The sequence below is a fragment of the Vanacampus margaritifer genome, chromosome 20 (genome assembly GCF_051991255.1).
Source record: "Vanacampus margaritifer isolate UIUO_Vmar chromosome 20, RoL_Vmar_1.0, whole genome shotgun sequence".
Classification (NCBI taxonomy): Eukaryota; Metazoa; Chordata; class Actinopteri; order Syngnathiformes; family Syngnathidae; genus Vanacampus; species Vanacampus margaritifer.
Window position 1 is genome coordinate 12,570,014 of NC_135451.1, and position 20,298 is coordinate 12,590,311.

The 20,298-nt window shown below is 36.4% G+C and overlaps 1 protein-coding gene across 4 annotated transcripts in view; it reads left to right on the plus strand.

Moving 5' to 3' along the window:
• plxdc2b (plexin domain containing 2b) overlaps positions 1 to 20,298 on the plus strand; it is a 65,178-nt gene that overhangs the window by 42,869 nt on the left and 2,011 nt on the right. For all 4 annotated transcript variants that reach the window (XM_077553900.1, XM_077553898.1, XM_077553901.1 and 1 more), the window contains 9 exons: positions 1,795 to 1,913; positions 2,159 to 2,258; positions 4,118 to 4,213; positions 4,299 to 4,380; positions 8,825 to 8,885; positions 10,058 to 10,190; positions 12,472 to 12,510; positions 16,777 to 16,943; positions 17,012 to 19,448. In XM_077553900.1, coding sequence (XP_077410026.1) covers positions 1,795 to 1,913; positions 2,159 to 2,258; positions 4,118 to 4,213; positions 4,299 to 4,380; positions 8,825 to 8,885; positions 10,058 to 10,190; positions 12,472 to 12,510; positions 16,777 to 16,943; positions 17,012 to 17,131 — 917 coding nt within the window. In that variant the 3' untranslated portion in view covers positions 17,132 to 19,448. The remainder of the gene's footprint in view (positions 1 to 1,794; positions 1,914 to 2,158; positions 2,259 to 4,117; positions 4,214 to 4,298; positions 4,381 to 8,824; positions 8,886 to 10,057; positions 10,191 to 12,471; positions 12,511 to 16,776; positions 16,944 to 17,011; positions 19,449 to 20,298) is intronic.

Here is a 20,298-nt window from a genome sequence, read left to right on the forward strand (position 1 = left end):
TTTAATTCAAGAGTGTGTTGTTAATCTTTTGTTGCACTCTGTCAGGATGTTGAAGTGGGTGCACAGTACCAAAAAAGTTGTGGGTGAAGGCTGATGGCGAAGTGGTATGAGAAATGATAAGTGATAAGGCATGGATCTTGAAGTAGATGAAAGTGAGAGGGGGATTTGTGTCTGCTTAGTAAGCTGATGTCATTTAAACACTAAAGCCTTGGCCATGGATAATTGAACTAAAATGAGGTTGCGGTAGTGCAATTTGTAGTTTGTGGATTCACTTTTGTTTGTTTGGAGCTTGCGCAGCCTGCTGAGCTGGTAAGTGGAAATAGAAACAAGGCCAACATGTGCTCTCTCATCCCCCTCCCCTCGGCCCAGTTTGCACGGCGGCCCTCCCCCGCCGAACGGGACCTGGATCAGGTCTAAGTCGCTGACAGACCTCTTCCTCGTCGTGGAGGTGCAAACAACCGGCGCCACTTTGGAGCCCGGTTATTAACCGTCTTGACCTCATCCTTCAGGTTCTCGCCGTCCCCCTGTTCCGCACATGTAAATCATTACCGGCTTTCCTGCCCCTCCGAGGCTCTCCCGAGCTGTCAACAGAAAGCTTGCTTTTACGTTAGATAGAAGCCCTCCAGCTGTAAAAAATGATGAGAGTGTTGGCAAACCTTGGCGCTTGCTCCTTGGGGGAGAATGGCTGTCACATCAATAGGTTGTCCACAGTTTGCAGTAAAACTAAAGTGTGTCAAAGATAATGCCTGAGGGCTCCTACTAAATCCCTCATGAGCCTGCTACTAATGGCCATGTTATTGGACTTCTTATTTACAGGGAGTCACTTATAGTATATGACCTTTTATTACACCCACCAAGCGTGAATCTGAGAGGTTTGTTTGATCACAATTGTTATTTAGTGCATGTTATTTTGTTAGCTAGCTAGCTAGTTTGTCTATGTGTAAATCAATCAGTTTGTTAGTTAGTTCATTTGTTCAACTGTTAGTTTGTGGTTGGTTGGTTCATTAGTTCGCTCCCTTTGTAAGCTAGTTAGTTAGTTGGCTAGTTAGTTACTAAGTTAGTTTATTAGCTCATTCATTACGTTGTTCAGCAGTTAGATTACTTTATTTGTTGGTTAGTTTGCTCGCTTGTTCACTTGATCACTTTTGGTTGATTAAATGATTACTTTTCTTATTAGTTAAATTGGTTTGTTCAGTCAGTCAGTCAGTTAGTCTGTCTGTCCGTTTATTTGACTTGTTATTGTGCTAAAAACTTTGCTAGATGTGGCAGTTAGCACATTGGAATGAAACAGTGTCACCGCAGAACATCATGAATTTTCAGTCCAGACATATTTTGGCTTTGTTGGAGGTCTGTTTATTTTGTGTTTTGTGTGTATGGAACTGAACCAGTCTCAGATTATCGTGTCACCCATGTTAAAAAGGGCAATCTACTCAAATAATAGTAACCGTTCCAAGATTAAGTCCGACGAGAGCGTCAGTGGAGATATTAAAAAGTCATTCACAGCATTGTCATTTGGTTTGATTTCAAACTTGCCAGAGCTTCATAATCCATCATCATAACCGCCCTTGCCTTGATTCGCTCTCTCCCCCGGCTTGCTGTTTTTATTGCACCGGTGCGGCGCTTTCATATCAGCTCACATGCTTCTTTTTTTTTTCTTTCTTTTTTTTTTTTATGTCAATCAGCTCAAACTTGCAGCAGAGGCCTGAGGTGTCTGCCAGGAAAAAAAAAAAACATGACCGTTCCACTGCATGTGAAGCTATATGAGCACCAGATGTGTGTTATTCACCCCTTCAGGTACCGCTTTAGTGGTGCAGTGGGACCACGTCCACCTGCAGGACAACTACAACCTGGGCAGCTTCACGTTCCAGGCCACGCTGCACGATACCGGCCGCATCGTCTTTGCTTACAAGGAGGTACGTCCCACTCGCCTTCAGTCGTCTACTAAGACTGTGTTTGTCTCGTGTGAGTTTGGTAGACTTTCCTTTTTCTGGCATGCTTGGAAGAAGTTGGCTAGACAGGTTTTTATACTTACCGTATCGATCGTCCTTGATATGTTCCAGCTATTTAACAAATGCCACCTTAAAAAATTGAAATAACCGGAATTAATCCAGACAAAAAAAAAAGTCCTGGTGTTTCATTTGCCTTCCTTGTCTTTCAGATCCCCGTCGAACTGTCGCAAATCAGTCCAATTAACCACCCGGTGAAGGTGGGCCTCTCGGACGCTTTTGTGGTGGTCCACAAAATCCAGCAGATACCCAGTGAGTCTTTAGCTATAATCACAGTGTCTTTTTTTTTTTTTTTTACAGATCTATCACACTTTGAGGGATTGCTTTTTTTTTTTTTTTTTTATCTTGTAGCTTTATCTTGTAGCTGGCGTCACTTTGGTCTTGCGGGAAGATATTTTTGAGCCAGAATTATTTTCGTCAAGCAACGAAAATGACGGCAAGCGGAAGCTGATTCATTTAAAGACATGAGAAATGATTTTATTTATTTATTTTAATTATAAATGCGAGCAGACACTAAGAGTATTCTGTTCTATAAAGATGACAATTCGCATCATTCAGCTGCCATTTTTGAAGCATTGCGGCAATGAGGACGGATGCTTTTAAAAGCATGTTTGTGCTTTTGTTTTTGTCCATGCTTGCGGTTATTGCCATTTGCTTACAGACAACTAAAACATCAAAGACAACATTTTACACTTCCTACACATTCACGGTTGGGGTAATTGTTTAAAGAATCCGTTTGTGTGAGGATGTAATTAGTATTTAAAAACAGGCTAAATTGTTTTCACACAACAAAAGTACCCACAAGCACATTGAATTGAGCGTGTGCATTCAACTTAATTTCCTTGTTATTTTATGTAAGTTGTTACCTTTCCACCACTGATGTCATGTTTTGTACTTCTTTATACAGCAAACTTATCGAGACTAGTTTCAACATTTCCGATACTAATTCTTTTATTGGCTCTCATGACACTTCACTACGTTTCCTAAATTTAGTCGAAGCAGAATCTTATCAATATAAATATATCAATATCACACATTGTTTTTTTCAAAATCTATTTTTTATACACCTGCCTCTGCAGTATTTCTACATAACTTACCAAAGTTAAAAAGTAAACGGGAAATAATTCTACTGTTTGTGTAAATGCTGTATTTAAATGTAATTCAATTACCCTTACGTTGAAAATCCATTTGTAATTTGTTCTACACAGCAGGATTAAATGCTTTGCAGGCTTCTAGCGCAATGTATGAATTATACGCTATAGCCCGTCCCAGCTTACGCATACAAATTTGGGATATGTTAACTCTTTGACTGCCAGACGTTTTCAGAAAAGGGATGCCATGGGTGCCAGCCGATTTAAGCATTTTGACTGATCTTTCAAGGTCCACAGAAAATTATGTGTTTGGACTATGGAAACACACATACTACCAAATGAAAGATTGGACTCTCAGCTTTCATCAGAAAAAAAAAAGTTTGTTTCTACCTTATTCCGTTCTTCAGTAATCAACAATAGAAAATGGTTAGTTTCACCTCTGTTTTGAAACAAACGTCTTTTAACGTCTTTGGCACTCCTCCATAGGATTTTACTAAACGTTATTTAACGTTTTTGGCAGTCAAAGAGTTAACAAAATTCAGCCATATCTCTTTTCACAGCTTTCAGTAACTGGGGATGAATTTCCACCTGTCAAGCCTTCCTTTAACTCCCGATAGCTTTTAAAGTCAATAGAATCAATCCGCTAAAAGGGTTATCAGGGTTTTTATATATATTTTTTAACATAAAGGATCAATTCCATCCAGTAAAAAAAAAAATCCCCGTTATTCGCCATCCTCACAAAACAATAAGAGTCGGTGCTAGATCGCATGCATCCCTCCATCTTCGATTTATAACTCCTCGCTGTGCCCGTCAACAGCCTCTGATTTATCCGGCAGAAAATTGCCGCCTCCAGAGAGCGGGAGACATAAAGAGTAAAAAGCGGGCCTCCCCCATTTGACCTCATTCCGCTTCACGCTGTCTTTTCCTCTTTCTTCGGGGGTTGTTTGTCCCTTTTTTTTTTTTTTTTTTTACCCACTTTCCCTTTCTCACTTCCCGCCTCGTCTTTTCTCCAAAACGTAGACGTGAGACGGCGGACCATCTACGAATACCACCGCGTGGAACTGACAAAAACGAGGATCGCCAACTCCTCCGCCGTGGAATTCACACCATTGCCCAGTAAGAGACGTTCCCTCCCTAACCACTCGGTCCCTTGTCTTATCTGTCCATGTCTTGGGTTTGAGAGAATGTTTCTCCTATCCAGCGTGTCTCCAGTTCACCAGCTGTGGGACGTGCATCTCCTCCCAGGTTAACTTCAACTGCAGCTGGTGCCATCGACTCAACAGGTTGGTTGAGCTGCAGGTTTTGTTTGGAAATGCATTGTTGAAAGATGGAAAGGAATTTGGCTGATTCAGTTGAAACGGGCATTAAAACTAGGGGTGTCAAGCGATTTAAGATTTTTAACCGTAATTAATCGCATGACTTCAATAATTCATGGTTAATCGCAAATTTTATTTCTATTTAAATGTACAAGAATATATGCATTTTTTCCCCCAAGTTTGATACTTTTAACATAAAAGTGGAAAAAGTGAATAGAAATATGGCTGCATCTTTTAGTCATTGATACAGTAATTTCATAAAAAAAAATCATAAAATTGAGTTAAAATTAAAAGGACTGCACTGTAAAAAATGCGTGCGATTGATTTGTGTTGAGGTCATTTTTTTGCCACTAGATGGCATAATTGCATTTGTAAGACATTGGTCAAGTTAATTATAAATTAATTAAATTTAAAAAAAATAGTGACATTAAAAAGACCTTTAAATTAACTCAAAATTAACGCACTAATTTTGACACCTCTAATTAAAACGATTAGCAATATTATGACCCTTGAGCCGCACGGTGTCCTAGTGGTAAGGGTGTCACACTATTTTGAGGTTAAGGTGTTCCCGGCTTCCTCCCGTATTCTTAAAACACGCATGTTAGGCTCACCCTAATAAAGAGAAGCGCTAAGATTTATTTAACTTTTTAAGCACGCACTTTAGTGATGTCCTTGAAAGTGAAAATAATAAACGTTATATTCCGTGATGGATGATCTCCTCTGGCAGGATGTTAAGCAAAGTGCATTGACTGGGATGACCTTTTATTAGTATTGATGTTTTACTTGCTATTTATGGCTCTTTTGTATAAATACATCTGGTACATGCACTCTCGCAGACTAGCACACAAATCATCCTACTTGTACATCCTGCTAATAATCTGTAAAAGAAATTACTTCCTCTAGACTGTATAAAGGATCTGGCATTCCACTTTGCACAAATTATTCAAACGTCAAAAATGTGCAACGTCCGGCATAGATTGGATCGCAGCTTTGGTTTCAACCGACCACAGCACTTTCTCACAAGTCTTCCTTAAATCATTTTAAATGTTCAGTGGCAAACTTGAGGCATGCTTGTGCCTTCCTCAGCAGCAGAGGTGGGCACGTCAATACATTTGCGGCGTACACATTGGGAATATTTGGTAATAGGTTGACTTTGTGGGAGCCAAAAATCCGGCTGAATTTAAAGGGATCAAATATTATTTTGCATTTTGGAACTGCTGTATTTTTTTTCTGATAATCTGTGGCCAAACATACACATTCAGCAGGCGATCAAATTCTTTTCTCCCCCACTGCTTATTAATCTGCATTAACTCTTTGACTGCCAGACGTTTTCAGATAAGGGATGCCGTGGGTGCCAGCCGATTTAAGCATTTTTGACTGATCTTTCAAGGTCCACAGAAAATGTTGTGTTTGGACTATGGAAACACACATACTACCAAATGAAAGATTTGACTCTCATCTTTCATCAGAAAAAAAAGTTTGTTTCTACCTTATTCCGTTTTTCAGTAATCAACAATAGAAAATGGTTAGTTTCACCTGTTTTGAAAAAAAAACGTCTTTTAACGTCTTTGGCACTCCTCCATAGGATTTTACTAAACGTTATTTAACGTTTTTGGCAGTGAATGAGTTAAAGTTCATTTATGGAACTCTGAGACGCTCCCAACTTTCCGACCTGCTTTGATAACACGGCGTGAAGTGGCGAGCACACGATTACCCTCCGCCAAGGATGTTATGTGACGACATTTTTTTCATTGGCATTTTTTTCCCACTCCGCAACGCTCAAAACCTCAAAAGTCAATATTACAACTGCTCAAGGGGCGTAGGTGTTTCCTGGCGGCTGAAGCGGGACCGTTTTGTTTTGCTCGGTCGGAAAAAGTTCCCGTTGACGGAGAAAACAATAAAATGGAACAGCTGAGAAACAGTTCAGAGTCAATTGATTGTTTCTATCTGTCTCGTGCACTTTGAATGCCTTCCGTATGAAATATTCATCTTTTATTTTGATTACGTGACCGGCTCCCACGGGTTTCATTAGTTAGGACTCACCTCAGGCCCGGCTTTTTTAAATAGAGGCAGTCATTTATGAAAATAAATAAATAAATAATGTGGCCAATTTCGTGGAGCGATGCTGTTTTGCCCGTAGCTGCCCGTCTCATTAAGCCGCATTTTAATTAGCTATCCAAGTGTGTTTAAAACGAAAGCTCGGCATGGTTGGCCCTTTTGTATCCATATGCTTGCTTTCTTTGCAGGTTACGCTAATTAAAAAGTACGCTCGGCCTCCTCCGATGCACGGCTAATGTGAGGCGCTGACATTTTTAAGGGAACAACGTGAAGAGGCACATGGCTCGCGCCGGCCAAGGCTGGAGCAGCGCCATGAAAATATAGGCCAGATGCCTTCAGTGGGACGAATGTGCGGACCAACATACGGGTGGCATATTTACTTGGAACACTCATCTATGACACATTGCAAATGAACAAGAAACATTGACTTTTCAAAACACACTTAACTATGCCAAAGAGTCATCCAAAACAGCTTTTTCAAATTGAGAAAAGACACACTATATAAAAAAAATCCAGCAACTAGGGCGCCAGAAAAATACTGTGAAATAACAGAAAACTTCTTTCTTGTAAAAACTGTTTTTACCAGGGGTGGCAAATCAGGCTTGAGCCCCAGGTGCTAGCTAGCTAGCTCCCATGGTGCTCGTTTACCTGCTAGGGAGCTAGCTAGCTAGCATCAGAGGCTGTACATTTCTCAGTAAAAATAAATAAATAATTTTTTCCTTCTATTTAGGGTTTTAAAGTTTTATGCCATCAAATTAAAGTAAATATTTGTAAAATTACAATACATTTGTGAACGTATTTTAACAATCAATATATGTATTTCTATTTTTTTTTTTTGGTGTGTGTGTGTGTGTGTGTGTGTGTGTGTGTGTAAAAGAACAGAAATATTGGGTGTTTTTACAGTTACAGTGATTTCATGTTATTTTACAGTAAAATCTGTTTATTTTTGTAAATTTAATTATTTTTTATCTATATTTTATGTATATTATATTTATCTATATATATATATTTTTTTTTTATGGATATTTTTTTAAATAAAGAAAAACTTATTTTTTTAAATAAAGAAAAACTTATTTTTTTAAATAAAGAAAAACTTATTTTTTTAAATAAAGAAAAACTTATTTTTTTAAATAAAAAAAAACAAAAATAAAAAGTAAATATCTATAAATATATATATATATATTTTTTTTACAGTGCACCTAGTGTCTACTGTATATTTAAAGGATCTTTGTGCAGTTTGTCACTTCTTCTTTTTTTTTTTTTACTCGCGACTGCCACCTCTGGCCCAAAGCGTAACTGCAGCATCTGTATCAGGCTCGTTCATGGTGCGCGTGTGAGTGCGTGCACGTTCTTAAAGCGACAGCCACAGTTGACAAACAAAGACATGAGTCCAAATGAAGTAAGAAATACCCCAAGGAGACGAGATAAAAGCTGATAGGCGCAGTCAGAGTAAAACAGTCAGGGCTCTTCGTACTCATCTGTGCATTGGTGGAGCATGCACGATGTAGAAAAAGCTTTAATATTACCTTTTTAAACGACACAATGCATCTTTAAAATGAAAACAAAACACGAAGCGAGGGCTTTCTTCGCGTCAACTGATCTACTGCCGAACCTCCCAGCAGCAAACTCTGGTCCCAAATTAGTTATTGATATTGGAATGAATGTCAGCGGCCCATTTTTGGCGGTGCCGTTCAGACGTAACAAAAGGCTGCTCTCGCCACACCTGCTGCGCTCCATTTCATGCGATCTCACAGTCTGCGGAAAAGTGTGTGTGTGTGTGTGGGGGGGGGGGGTTAAGAGGAGGAATCTGTCTTGCCTGATTGAGCTGATGAGTTTGATTATGTTCAGAATTGAGAGCGGGTGGGGGTTGGGGGGAGCAGCGGCGTGATTAAAGCGCTAGGAAACTTCTTCCATCATAATATGGCGATGAAGGGAATCAAATGCTAATGTTCTATTGGACTGCATCGTCTAGCTGGGGGATGGGATGTCAGCAGGGTTCACCACGGGGGGGAATTATATTTGAACCACTGGAGGATTTGAAGCTGCCGCCTCCAATACTGTCTGACTTTTGAAGGGTTTTTGAAGTCAAAGTCACGCAATCCACCCGAGACCAACGTGGCCCCTCGTTGCGCTCCCTCCTCACCTCACAGAGATCCCTCAGACTGCCGCTCCCAGAGGGATAACGGAAGAGGGAAGACTGAAAGAAAGTAGAGGATTGTTTGATTTCAAATTCAAAACAGAAGCACATCCAGGTTCATTTTTTTCATTTTCAGCTGTTTGCTTCAAGGATGGCCTCTTAAATTGATCAATCAGTGAAGTGGATTTTCACTGATAGCTTGTCCTCTTCGCTTAGATGTTCCAGTGGATTTGACCGCCATCGGCAGGACTGGGTGGACAACAGCTGTCCAGATGAGGTCAGAGAATAGGATCGATATTTGGGTAGTCAAAAACAATACTTATCATCAAGAATCATAGCAAGTTAGTCAGAGACAACACTTGCAATATACTAATATTCAACTTTTTTTTTTTGGACAATAATATGTTCTATGCAGCCCCACTAGTCTAAATATGTATTCTGGTTGATATTGTGTTAGTGGAATATGAGTTATGAAGCAAAATCCAGGCGTTTTTCTCCATCTCGGCGGCGGCCATTTTGCCACTTGCTCAATGTTGCTCAGGTTTCAGAAAACAACCAATCACAGCTCAGCTTCAGAAAACAGGTGAGCTGTGATTGGTCGTGGTGATGGATAAAAACGTCTGGATTTTGCTTCATAACTCATATTCCACAAGTGTAATATTAATCAGAATGTCATGTTTACACTAGTGAGGTCACATATTACGGAGGACCAAAACTGCCAAAATTAAAAATAAATAAATGACAAAATAAATAAATCAATAAATAAAAGTGAAAATGAAAACGTATATAAAAAATATAATTCAAAAATTAAATACAAAAAAAAATAAATATAAATGGAAATAAAAACAACATATAAAATGAGATTCGAAAATAAAAACAAATATGAAAATAAATGTTGAAATAAATACAAAAATAAATGTATAAATAGAATTCAATATCAATCAATAAATAAAAACGCTCTGCTCTCACATTTATTTATTTCATGCTGCAGACGCTCCGTCAGGTCGAAATGTTATTCAAATGAGGGGGCGGTCCTGTGAGAGCAGAACATTTTTATCTATTGATTATTTAATTCTATTTATTTATTTTTGTATTTATTTCAACATTTATTTTTATTTTTTGAATCTCATTTTTTATTTTTCTATGTATTTTTACTTGTATTCATTTATTTTGGGATATATATATATATATATATATATATATATATATATTCGTTTTTATTTCCATTTATATATATTTTTAATTAAATTTTTTAACCATATTTTATATCAGTTTTTATTTTCACTTTTATTCATTTATTTATTTATTTAGTCATTTATTTATTTTTCATTTTGGCAGTTTCGGGCCTCCATAACATGCAACATATTATCGTCCAGAAATGTTCAAGCTTGACTTCCGCACCCGTCATACACAAACATTTTAAAATCTTGGTAATACTTGTCTTTGCAGACAAAGGACAAGATGTGCGACATCATTGACACCACGCACCTCTACCCCATCACCACATCTGTTGGCGCCAAGACCACGCTCAGAAGCAATGAGGCGTCCACTTCACAGCCCCCAACCAGCGCCCCAACTGAAGGTACAACATTTGCCTGGTTATGTGAAACAGCTGATGGAGGATGGCAGATGATTGGGCTACTGTTGATGTTTTGCACACCAACTCCCATTTGTCTCACGTCTTCTCCTCTTAAAACTCTCGCATGTCCCTCTGAGCGAGTTTTGCATGAAAGGTTACAGGGGTCACGCTTTGATTTTGCGGCATTAAGTGCGAGAGCACATGATCCGGCGCACCCCGGCGGGACGTTCTCTCTCATGCAAATCCAGTGTGAAAGGCACATTCTTTTGCTGATGATAGTAGAATGGACAAGGTGTCCTCCAAAGTTTGTTTACCCCTTTGTTCTTCTTCTTTTTTCTTTGTCCGCAGTCGGTAAAATTGGGTAAATAATCCGGCTGGCCTTTCAGCTCATTTCCCTTTTGAATCGCGTTTTCAGATTAACTCTTTGACTGCCAGACGTTTTCAGAAAAGGGATGCCGTGGGTGCCAGCCGATTTTAAGCATTTTGACTGATCTTTCAAGGTCCATAGAAAATTATGTGTTTGGACTATGGAAACACACATACTGCCAAAACAAGATTGGACTCTCATCTTCCATCAGAAAAAAAAAAGTTTGTTTCTACCTTATTCCGTTTTTGAGTAATCAACAATAGAAAATGGTTAGTTTCACCTGTTGAAAAAAACGTCTTTTAACGTCTTTGGCACTCATCCATAGGATTTTACGAAACATTATTTAACGTTTTTGGCAGTCAAAGAGTTATTTCATGATAGCGTACTTGGAAGTAACCGCTAAAATGTGGCGAATGGTTTTAGACAGGTCATCAGAAGCAATACACCGATTAGAGCTGTCAAAATTAATTGAGTAACTCATTCACTGCCATAAATTAATTTAAAAAAAAAAAGATTATTAAAAATCAGGGGCGACAGGCGATTACAATTTTTAATTGTAACTAATCGCATGACTTCACTAGTTAACTCACGATTAATCACAAATTGGATATCTGTTCTAAATTTACAATAAAAAAGTCTAGGTTTTCATACTCTTGTCAACAAAAGTGGGAAAAAATGTTAACTAATAAAAATTGTTAAAATGAATTTTTGACGTTTATAGCCGCCAATGGCAATGAATTCATTTAAAAAATAAAATAAAACATTATTACAAATTTGGGGCGTCAGGCGATTAAAATTTGTAATCATAATTAATCGCATGACATCACTAGTTAACTCACAATTAATCACACATTTTATAACTGTTCTAAATGTACAATAAAAAATTCTAGGTTTTCATACTGTTGTTAACAAAAGTGGGAAAAATTGTTAAACTAATAAAAATAGCTAAAATATATATATATTTTTTTTACGTCTATAGCCGTCAATGGCAGTGAATGAGTTAATACTCTCATAAGTAATTGGCCCCAATCAAAATAGCTTTGTAATTACTTACAGATGCCACACGGTGGCAGCAAAGCACTTTTTTTCCTATTAGACAAAGCTATGTCTTATCTAAATCAAGCACCTTCATTGCCCTAAAGATGCCACAAAATGGCGCCAAAGCAATATTTTTATATTAGACATGGCTTTCAGGTAATAGAAATAGTTCAAATGAATTTTTGACGTCTATAGCCGTCATTGGCAGTGAATGAGTTAATCGACATTTTGCACATTATTTATTTTTTTTAAATAAATGAAACCTTTAAGTCATTTTTGTTGAGTTTATTAGATTAAATGAATGAATGACTGAAAAACATTGAGATTTTATTTTTTGGTGTACCCTCATAATCAGAAAACTAAAGCCATGTCTAGCCTCTGATGAACAGAATTATGATTATTTTCCCCCTGCTGGCTTCCGTCTCGTTCCGCAGACGTCCGTGATCCATATTCATGATCGCTAATCGAGCTTGGGATTGGCTTTAACTAGCTGCTTGTTTACATTAGCCCATCTCATTTTCCTAACTTCAGATGCACCAAAGCGTGTCTGGAAATTGACATGAAAGATCCTTTTTTTAATTAATTTGTCGAGTGAAACGCGTCTGGGTGCGCTTCATTTGCATACGGCGAATCCTTATGTGTGTTTAAGTGTCTGCGTGAAGAAGTGGGTCACGCCGCATTTCCATACTTCACACGTACATTTAACACAACAGCTCCAATATTAAAACGGAATTATTCATGTTGGACCATTATAGTTAAAGAATGCATTTTTAATCAAGTGTGAATTATTACCTTGGGGGAGCAATTAATTTGGAAAAACAAACTACAGAGAGAAATATTGATTATTTTGTCTGACTGATTTGTTTGTGCCCCTCACAGATGATACCAAGATTGCGCTGCATCTGAGAGAAAATCAAGGTATGTGCTCCATGTTGTCACCGCAGTGTTTACGGATGCTTCGTTTTCACCCGAGTCAGCACTTTGTTTTTCTTGGACGAGTACTTGAGTACTTTGGAAGTATAGGTAATCAGCGGCACATAATCAGAGGCAATATGCTGCAGCTGTGACCTTCAGGCTGCTCAGTTTGAGTTGTTCTTGGAATCCCATCGGCCACATTTGAAAAAGACTCATCTTTAAAACATGGCGGCGCCGCACAACAGTGCACTGCTTTTATTGGATTCATTTTAGTCCACCGGCATTTATTGTGTCTTCAGGCTCAAGGCTGCTTGGGACTCGCATCAGGGCGAAATTAATCTGCGAGCATTTTAAGAGGACATTTTTGTCGCTTTACAAGCCCAAATGATGTGGCTCAGGAAATACGGAGCATCTGGACAGCAATTGATTTTTGTGAATGCATTCATTTTTTGCAGTCACATTAGATTTTGTTTTACTTATTTAAAAAAAAGTTGTCATTATGGCAGTGTGTGTAAAATCTTAGGGATTTTTAATTCAGCACAACAAAATGTGCAAAAAAATATTTTTTAATTCAGCACAACAAAATGTTGATTTTTTTTTTAAATTACACAACAAAATGTGGAAATTTTTATTTTATTTTATTCAGCACAACAAAATGTGGAAAAAATATATTTAAAAAAAATTCAGCACAACAAAATGTGAAAAAAAATTCACCACAACAATTTTTTTTTTTAATTAGCACAACAAAATGTGGATTTTTTTTTTAATTCAGCACAACAAAATGTTGGGAAAATATATATTTTTTTAAAAATTCAGCACTACAAAATGTGGAAAACATTTTTTTTTTTCAAATTCGGCACAACAAAATGTGGAAAAAAATCTTTTTTACTTCAGCACAAAATGTGGAAAAATCTCTATATTTTTTAAATTCAGCACAACAAAATGTGGAATAAAATATATATTTTTTTAAAATTCAGCACAACAAAATGTGGAAAACATTTTTTTTTTTCAAATTCAGCACAACAAAATGTGGAATAAAATATATATTTTTTAAAAATTCAGCACAACAAAATGTGGAAAACATTTTTTTTTCAAATTCAGCACAACAAAATGTGGAAATATATATATATATATATATATATATATATATATATATATATATATATTCAGCACAACAAAATGTGGAAAAAAATATTTTTTACTTCAGCATAAAATGTGGAAAAATCTCTCTATTTTTTAAATTCAGCACAACAAAATGTGGAAAAAATATTTTTTAATTCAGCACAACAAAATGTGGGAAAAAAATATTTTTTACTTCAGCACAAAATGTGGAAAAATCTCTCTATTTTTTAAATTCAGCACAACAAAATGTGGGAATATATATATATATATATATATATATATATATATTATTTTTTTAATTCAGCACAACAAAATGTGGAAAAAAATATTTTTTAATTCAGCACAACAAAATGTTGATTTTTTTTTTAAATTACACAACAAAATGTGGAAATTTTTATTTTATTTTATTCAGCACAACAAAATGTGGAAAAAATATATTTAAAAAAAATTCAGCACAACAAAATGTGAAAAAAAATTCACCACAACAATTTTTTTTTTTAATTAGCACAACAAAATGTGGATTTTTTTTTTAATTCAGCACAACAAAATGTTGGGAAAATATATATTTTTTTAAAAATTCAGCACTACAAAATGTGGAAAACATTTTTTTTTTTCAAATTCGGCACAACAAAATGTGGAAAAAAATCTTTTTTACTTCAGCACAAAATGTGGAAAAATCTCTATATTTTTTAAATTCAGCACAACAAAATGTGGAATAAAATATATATTTTTTTAAAATTCAGCACAACAAAATGTGGAAAACATTTTTTTTTTTCAAATTCAGCACAACAAAATGTGGAATAAAATATATATTTTTTAAAAATTCAGCACAACAAAATGTGGAAAACATTTTTTTTTCAAATTCAGCACAACAAAATGTGGAAATATATATATATATATATATATATATATATATATATATATATATATATTCAGCACAACAAAATGTGGAAAAAAATATTTTTTACTTCAGCATAAAATGTGGAAAAATCTCTCTATTTTTTAAATTCAGCACAACAAAATGTGGAAAAAATATTTTTTAATTCAGCACAACAAAATGTGGGAAAAAAATATTTTTTACTTCAGCACAAAATGTGGAAAAATCTCTCTATTTTTTAAATTCAGCACAACAAAATGTGGGAATATATATATATATATATATATATATATATATATTATTTTTTTAATTCAGCACAACAAAATGTGGAAAAAAATATTTTTTAATTCAGCACAACAAAATGTGGGAAAAAAAGTTTTTTACTTCAGCACAAAATGTGGAAAAATCTCTCTATTTTTTAAATTCAGCACAACAAAATGTGGGGGGAAAATATTTTTTACTTCAGCACAAGAAAATGTAAAGACAAGCGCTGTGAATACGTTCCAACCCGTAACTTTGCAACAAGGAAGACAGGACCCATCTAGCATTGCTTGGCATTAGTCTTCACAGATGCCAAGGTCCCGCAATGGGAACCAGTATAAATCTGCTCGTTTAAAGAAAGCAGAGCGCTGCATTTACCTCCTGGCAGGTTGTACAGCTGCTCCGTGGTCGGAATTCCCATCAGCCCTGCCAGTCTGCTAACAAACAGCCTTGTAGCGTAGGGCTTTTAAAACGTGAATTCAATTTAAGAGCCTGTTGTACAGCTTTGATTGTTATGTGGGCCGGAAACCAATGGCGAGCTCCGTGGAGGCTATACAGTAGCTGCTAATTGCACAACAGGAGGAGGCTCTGTCAAAGAAAATGGCACGCAAATGTTCCATACTGATTGCTTCCAACTTGATTGTTTAGCTTTTTAGAGAGAGTTTCAAAAGCAGGCACAGCCTTAGATGAAATGCATTAGCGCTGACTTTTCACTGATCTTTGTCAGCATCCAGGAGGCCAGCAGCACCTCCTCCTCATCCTCCTCTTGTGTGGAATGTATAGCGTTGACCTTGACTTGACTTGACATTCATTCTTGCTTAGACGTGCTGGAAGCGCTGCAGCTCATGAATCGCTAACGAGAGCCAAGCATCCTCTATGACCTTTTTTTTTTAAACAAAGTAATCCCAAAGGACATCAAACCACCGCAATTTTTCCATTCAGTCGTTGAAAATTACTTTGAATTTCTTATTTTTAATGAGGTCAATTAATTTTCAAGTTTATTATTGTAAAAACACAGCTTGCTGACAACTTTTCGGATTCTTACAAGACAAGTAAGGCTGGACAACGAGTGCCCCCAGCTGGCTGATAGGAGAACAGCACCACAACCTATTTTGTTTATTTTTATTTTTATTGTTGCAAGTAAAGTTGTATAAAATGAATTAGTAATACTACTACTTTTGCTACTACTAATTTCGAGTGTCAAAATGAGTGTGTTTTAATTAATTAATTAATTTATTAATTTAATTATTTCATTACTTTTAGTTTATTTAAAGTTCCTTTAACACAATTATTTTTTAATTAATTAATTACTTTATTTATTTTTATATTTACTTATTATTATTTTATTTAAAGTTCCTTTAACACCATTTTTTAATTTCTTAATTAATTTATTAATTTAAAAAAAAATGCGGAATTTCACAAGTTACTTCATGTTAAAAATTAAATGGCTCTTAATATGAAAAGAAAAATGCACTGAGCTGTCAGCAATGTCTTACATATGCAATTATGCCATCTAGTGACAGAAAAATGACCGCAACAAAATTCAATATCACACTCGTTTTATCTGGCACATCTTTTTAATTTTAACTCAATTTTATGAATTATTATGAAATTACTGTATCGATGAAAAGATGTATCAATAGTTAACTCACGATTAATCGCAAATTTTATATCTGTTCTAAATGTACAATGAAGTATTTTTTTTTTGATTTAATTTATTTTATTTTATTAAGTTTTATACTCTTAGCATTAAAGAGTGCGTATTTCTATTAGTTTAACATTTGTTGCCACTTTTATGTTAAGAGTATGAAGCTTAATAAAATTAAATTTTAATAATATATTTTATTGTACATTTAGAACAGATGTAAAATTTGCGATTAACAATTGACGTCATGGGATTAATAACGATTTTAAAAAATGAATCGCCTGACACTCCTACTACTAATATAACAATATTTATTAATTATATGCATCCACCTTGTAGTGAATCATCTTTTGTGTGTTTGCAGTGATGCCAGCAGACAGCGTGGCGGACCGCACCACGGGCGCGCACCCTCTGCACACGGGTTTGATCCTGGGCGTCCTGCTGGTGATGCTCATCATGGTGGCGGGCGTGATGGTCACCGTCTACATCTACCATCACCCCACGTCGGCCGCCAGCCTCTTCCTGATCGAGGTGAGCCGTGCGCAAAGACTGCAACGCGAAACATGAATTCATAATTTGATATCACGGCGCGTCCTCAGAGACGGCCGAGCAGGTGGCCGGCCATGAAGTTCCGCCGTGGCTCGGGCCACCCGTCCTACGCCGAGGTGGAGCCGGCGGGCCACGAGAAGGAGGGCTTCATCGTGTCCGAGCAATGCTGAGGGCCAAATTCCCGGCCAATGTCGTCACCGGGATCATCCCGGATCTGGACTCGTTATGCCGAGCAAACTGATGCCGCGGAAGGACAACATGGCTGCCTCGACCGCATCGTGTACGGCATCAGGAGGGAATGACAACATATATACGTGTTTTCAAGAACAATGTGTGAATGAGTTTACTCTCTATTGTTGCTGCGGTTCTACAATAATAGGCTTTGAATGTCCATCCGGTTCTGACTTTATTTGCTTTTTCTTCCCAGAGAACCATGATTTGATTTGATTTTTTTTATTTTTTATTTTATTGTGGCAATGCTGAACAATTATAATTATACTACAAAAATAAATAAATAGTAAATGTTACGATAAATAATAACAAGATTTTTTTTCCAGAAAAAGTCACTTCTTTTTTTTTTATCACATTTTCCCTCCTCAGAAAAACATGTCTAAATAAAAAACAATCATGTTTTCCTTAGAAAAATAGGACTTCATTCTCATAAGAGTCCAACATTTTTTCCCCTCAAACTACTTTGTACGTCAGATTTTCATCTTTTCAGCATGATCCCAATACACTGTTTTTGAAATTATTTTTACTTGGTTCTAATCCAATCAAATGGATACAGTTGTATTTATGTACTTTTTTTTATTGTACATGTATTTGCCACCGTGCCATTTTGTGTCTGAGAAATTTGCACTTTTTTTTCTCCCTTTCTTTCTTTTTTTTTTATTTTTTAAACGTGGTATTAATGCAAAATGACAAGACAGGCGCTTGTGAGTGTGTATGACCAATCTATTTTCTTATTGTGTATGTGTGAATGCGAAGGGGAAAAAAACATAAGGGTGTTTAGTTGCAGTTGAATTTCCACCAGCTGGCTGTGCACAGATGAATTCATTGTTCATTGCTAGCCTGACTAACACGCTGGTCCTTGCTTTGTTTGATTGGACAGTGTGCTGTTTTCTTTTGTTCTGATTGGGTGGAGTGTTAATTTCCTTAGTTCTGATTGGACAGTGTGTTGCCAGCATGAATGCAGTACTTCCTCACACAGTACAATACACATATACCACAGCCAAAACATTTGCAGATTCAGGTAAATCGTGGCAAACATTTTAAGTATGACTGCACAGTAGGCGGGGGGGGGGGGGGGAAATATTTTTATAAGTGTCCTTTTCTACTGCGTGAAACTATTCCAGTCTTTATTCTCACACATCAGCTTCTGGGTATATATGTACTATTTTTAACACAGATTTAAAAAAAAAATCAGCCTTCTCACTAAGCTGAAATTCTACTGACAAATAATATGTGCAATGTAACACTTTTTAACGTTCAAATTAAAGAATCGCCCTTTTTTTTTTGGAAAACTTTCTTTTGCCATGACCAAAGACCATCTTGTGTACGTGTAGCTCAACCTGTCACATAATTTAACTATTGTCTAATAAATAGCTTTAAATTGGTTAGAATTGTGCTAATTTAAGAGGTTTTGCGTAATTAAACATTTCAATGTTCTCAACGTCCAAATTATGGTGGTCGAAAGTTGAGAGGAGTCTTGCTGCAGACCATGGGCGAGTGGTGCGCAACCGGAAACACGTGACCTCCTTTTCCGTTAGTTCTCACTGCATAGTGGGGGGGGGGGGGGGTTGCGCTTCGGCCCAGACCGTTCCATTTGTTTGAAGCATTTTAAATGCAATTGTTTGACAACTTAGGAACAACTCACAATTAAGTATTAATAACTTTTTTCTTTTTTTTTTAGGTGTAAACAAAGTAAATATGATAGCTCGTCACATGCATGTACATTAGATTGATGACAAAATAGATGTAGAATAGTGCGAAAAATTTGTTAATTTTAGAGAAAATAAACAGACTATTTATTTATTCATTCATTCTATAATGCGTTGTCAAGACAATCTGTCAACCACGCACTTTTGCCTAAATTGGAATTGAACATTCTCGCTTCCCGTACGTATCCGGTTCAGCAAGAAACTATAGTGCGAGTGTAGTATTTTTGAAACATTTTTCAACTGCCGTTTATATGTGTATGCATATACACGACCGAGAATGATATATTTTTATTAATTAATTATACTCTAGTTTGTTGATTGTTACTCGTGAGGTCATTGGGAGCTCGCGTGCTAATATGTCAACAAAGGTGGGTGGCTAGGCAGCTAGCTAGCACGCTTACAAATAGCACTCAGCTGTCAATCAAAAGTCAATCAAGGAAAGCGCTTGACTTGGATGTTATTTGGCGTATTCTCCTCCACGCGGAAGCTGATGTCCACAGAAGCTGATGTACATCATGCACATCTCGTGATCAACATCTTCTACAAGGTAACACGTTTTCTTTTTAGAATAGAGACCCCAATATAGAAAAAAGAGCTTGGTTTTCTTGTTTGTTGTCTGGAACGCTAAGGAAAAGACTAATAACAGTTTCAATTTATTTATTTTTTTCAGTTGCGAAAATAGGATATAGCACGAGACACAAATCGAAAAACTGCTCGTATTTTTGTTTTGGATGGCCGGAAGTTGTCATCGAGAGCATTTCTCATACTGGCCAGGAGATGGCGATAGCTTCTTCTCTTCGAGTAGCCAGGGTGAATTTTCTTCATATCCGCCCAGCGATACTCTTTACTAACGGACTCACCTATGAATGTCACTGTTGTTATTATTATCATTATTATTAATATACTCACATTAAAACATGGGTCCCAGCAATTTTCTCCACGTGTGTAGTTACTGTTTATCGATTTTTTTTGCTGGAAATTATCATATCATACTAACCTGAAGCTGATGTTTGGGCAATGCGGCAACTTGTGCACATCTACCAAACTTTTGTTTTGATCAATGAATCACAGCTGCGCATGAAAATGTCGTCGCACAAACATCTTTATCAGCTAATAATGCATGAAGCGCTTCTGAAATAAGTCATATTGTCAAGGTAAAACTGTTTTTGAAAATGGTTTCATACTTGGGGAGATAAAAAATACTTTCAAGTTAAACTTACTTTTTTTTTTTGAAGGAAAATTTTAATATTACTCAAATCGAGTGTTTTTTTTGTGTGTGTTTTTTTGCAAGGGAAGGTGAAGGAAAAGCAAAAGTTATCAAATTTATTTTGGATCAATATTAACATTGTATAGCTGAAAATGGTTTAATGAGTTCAGTATCACTTTAAGCTGCTTCC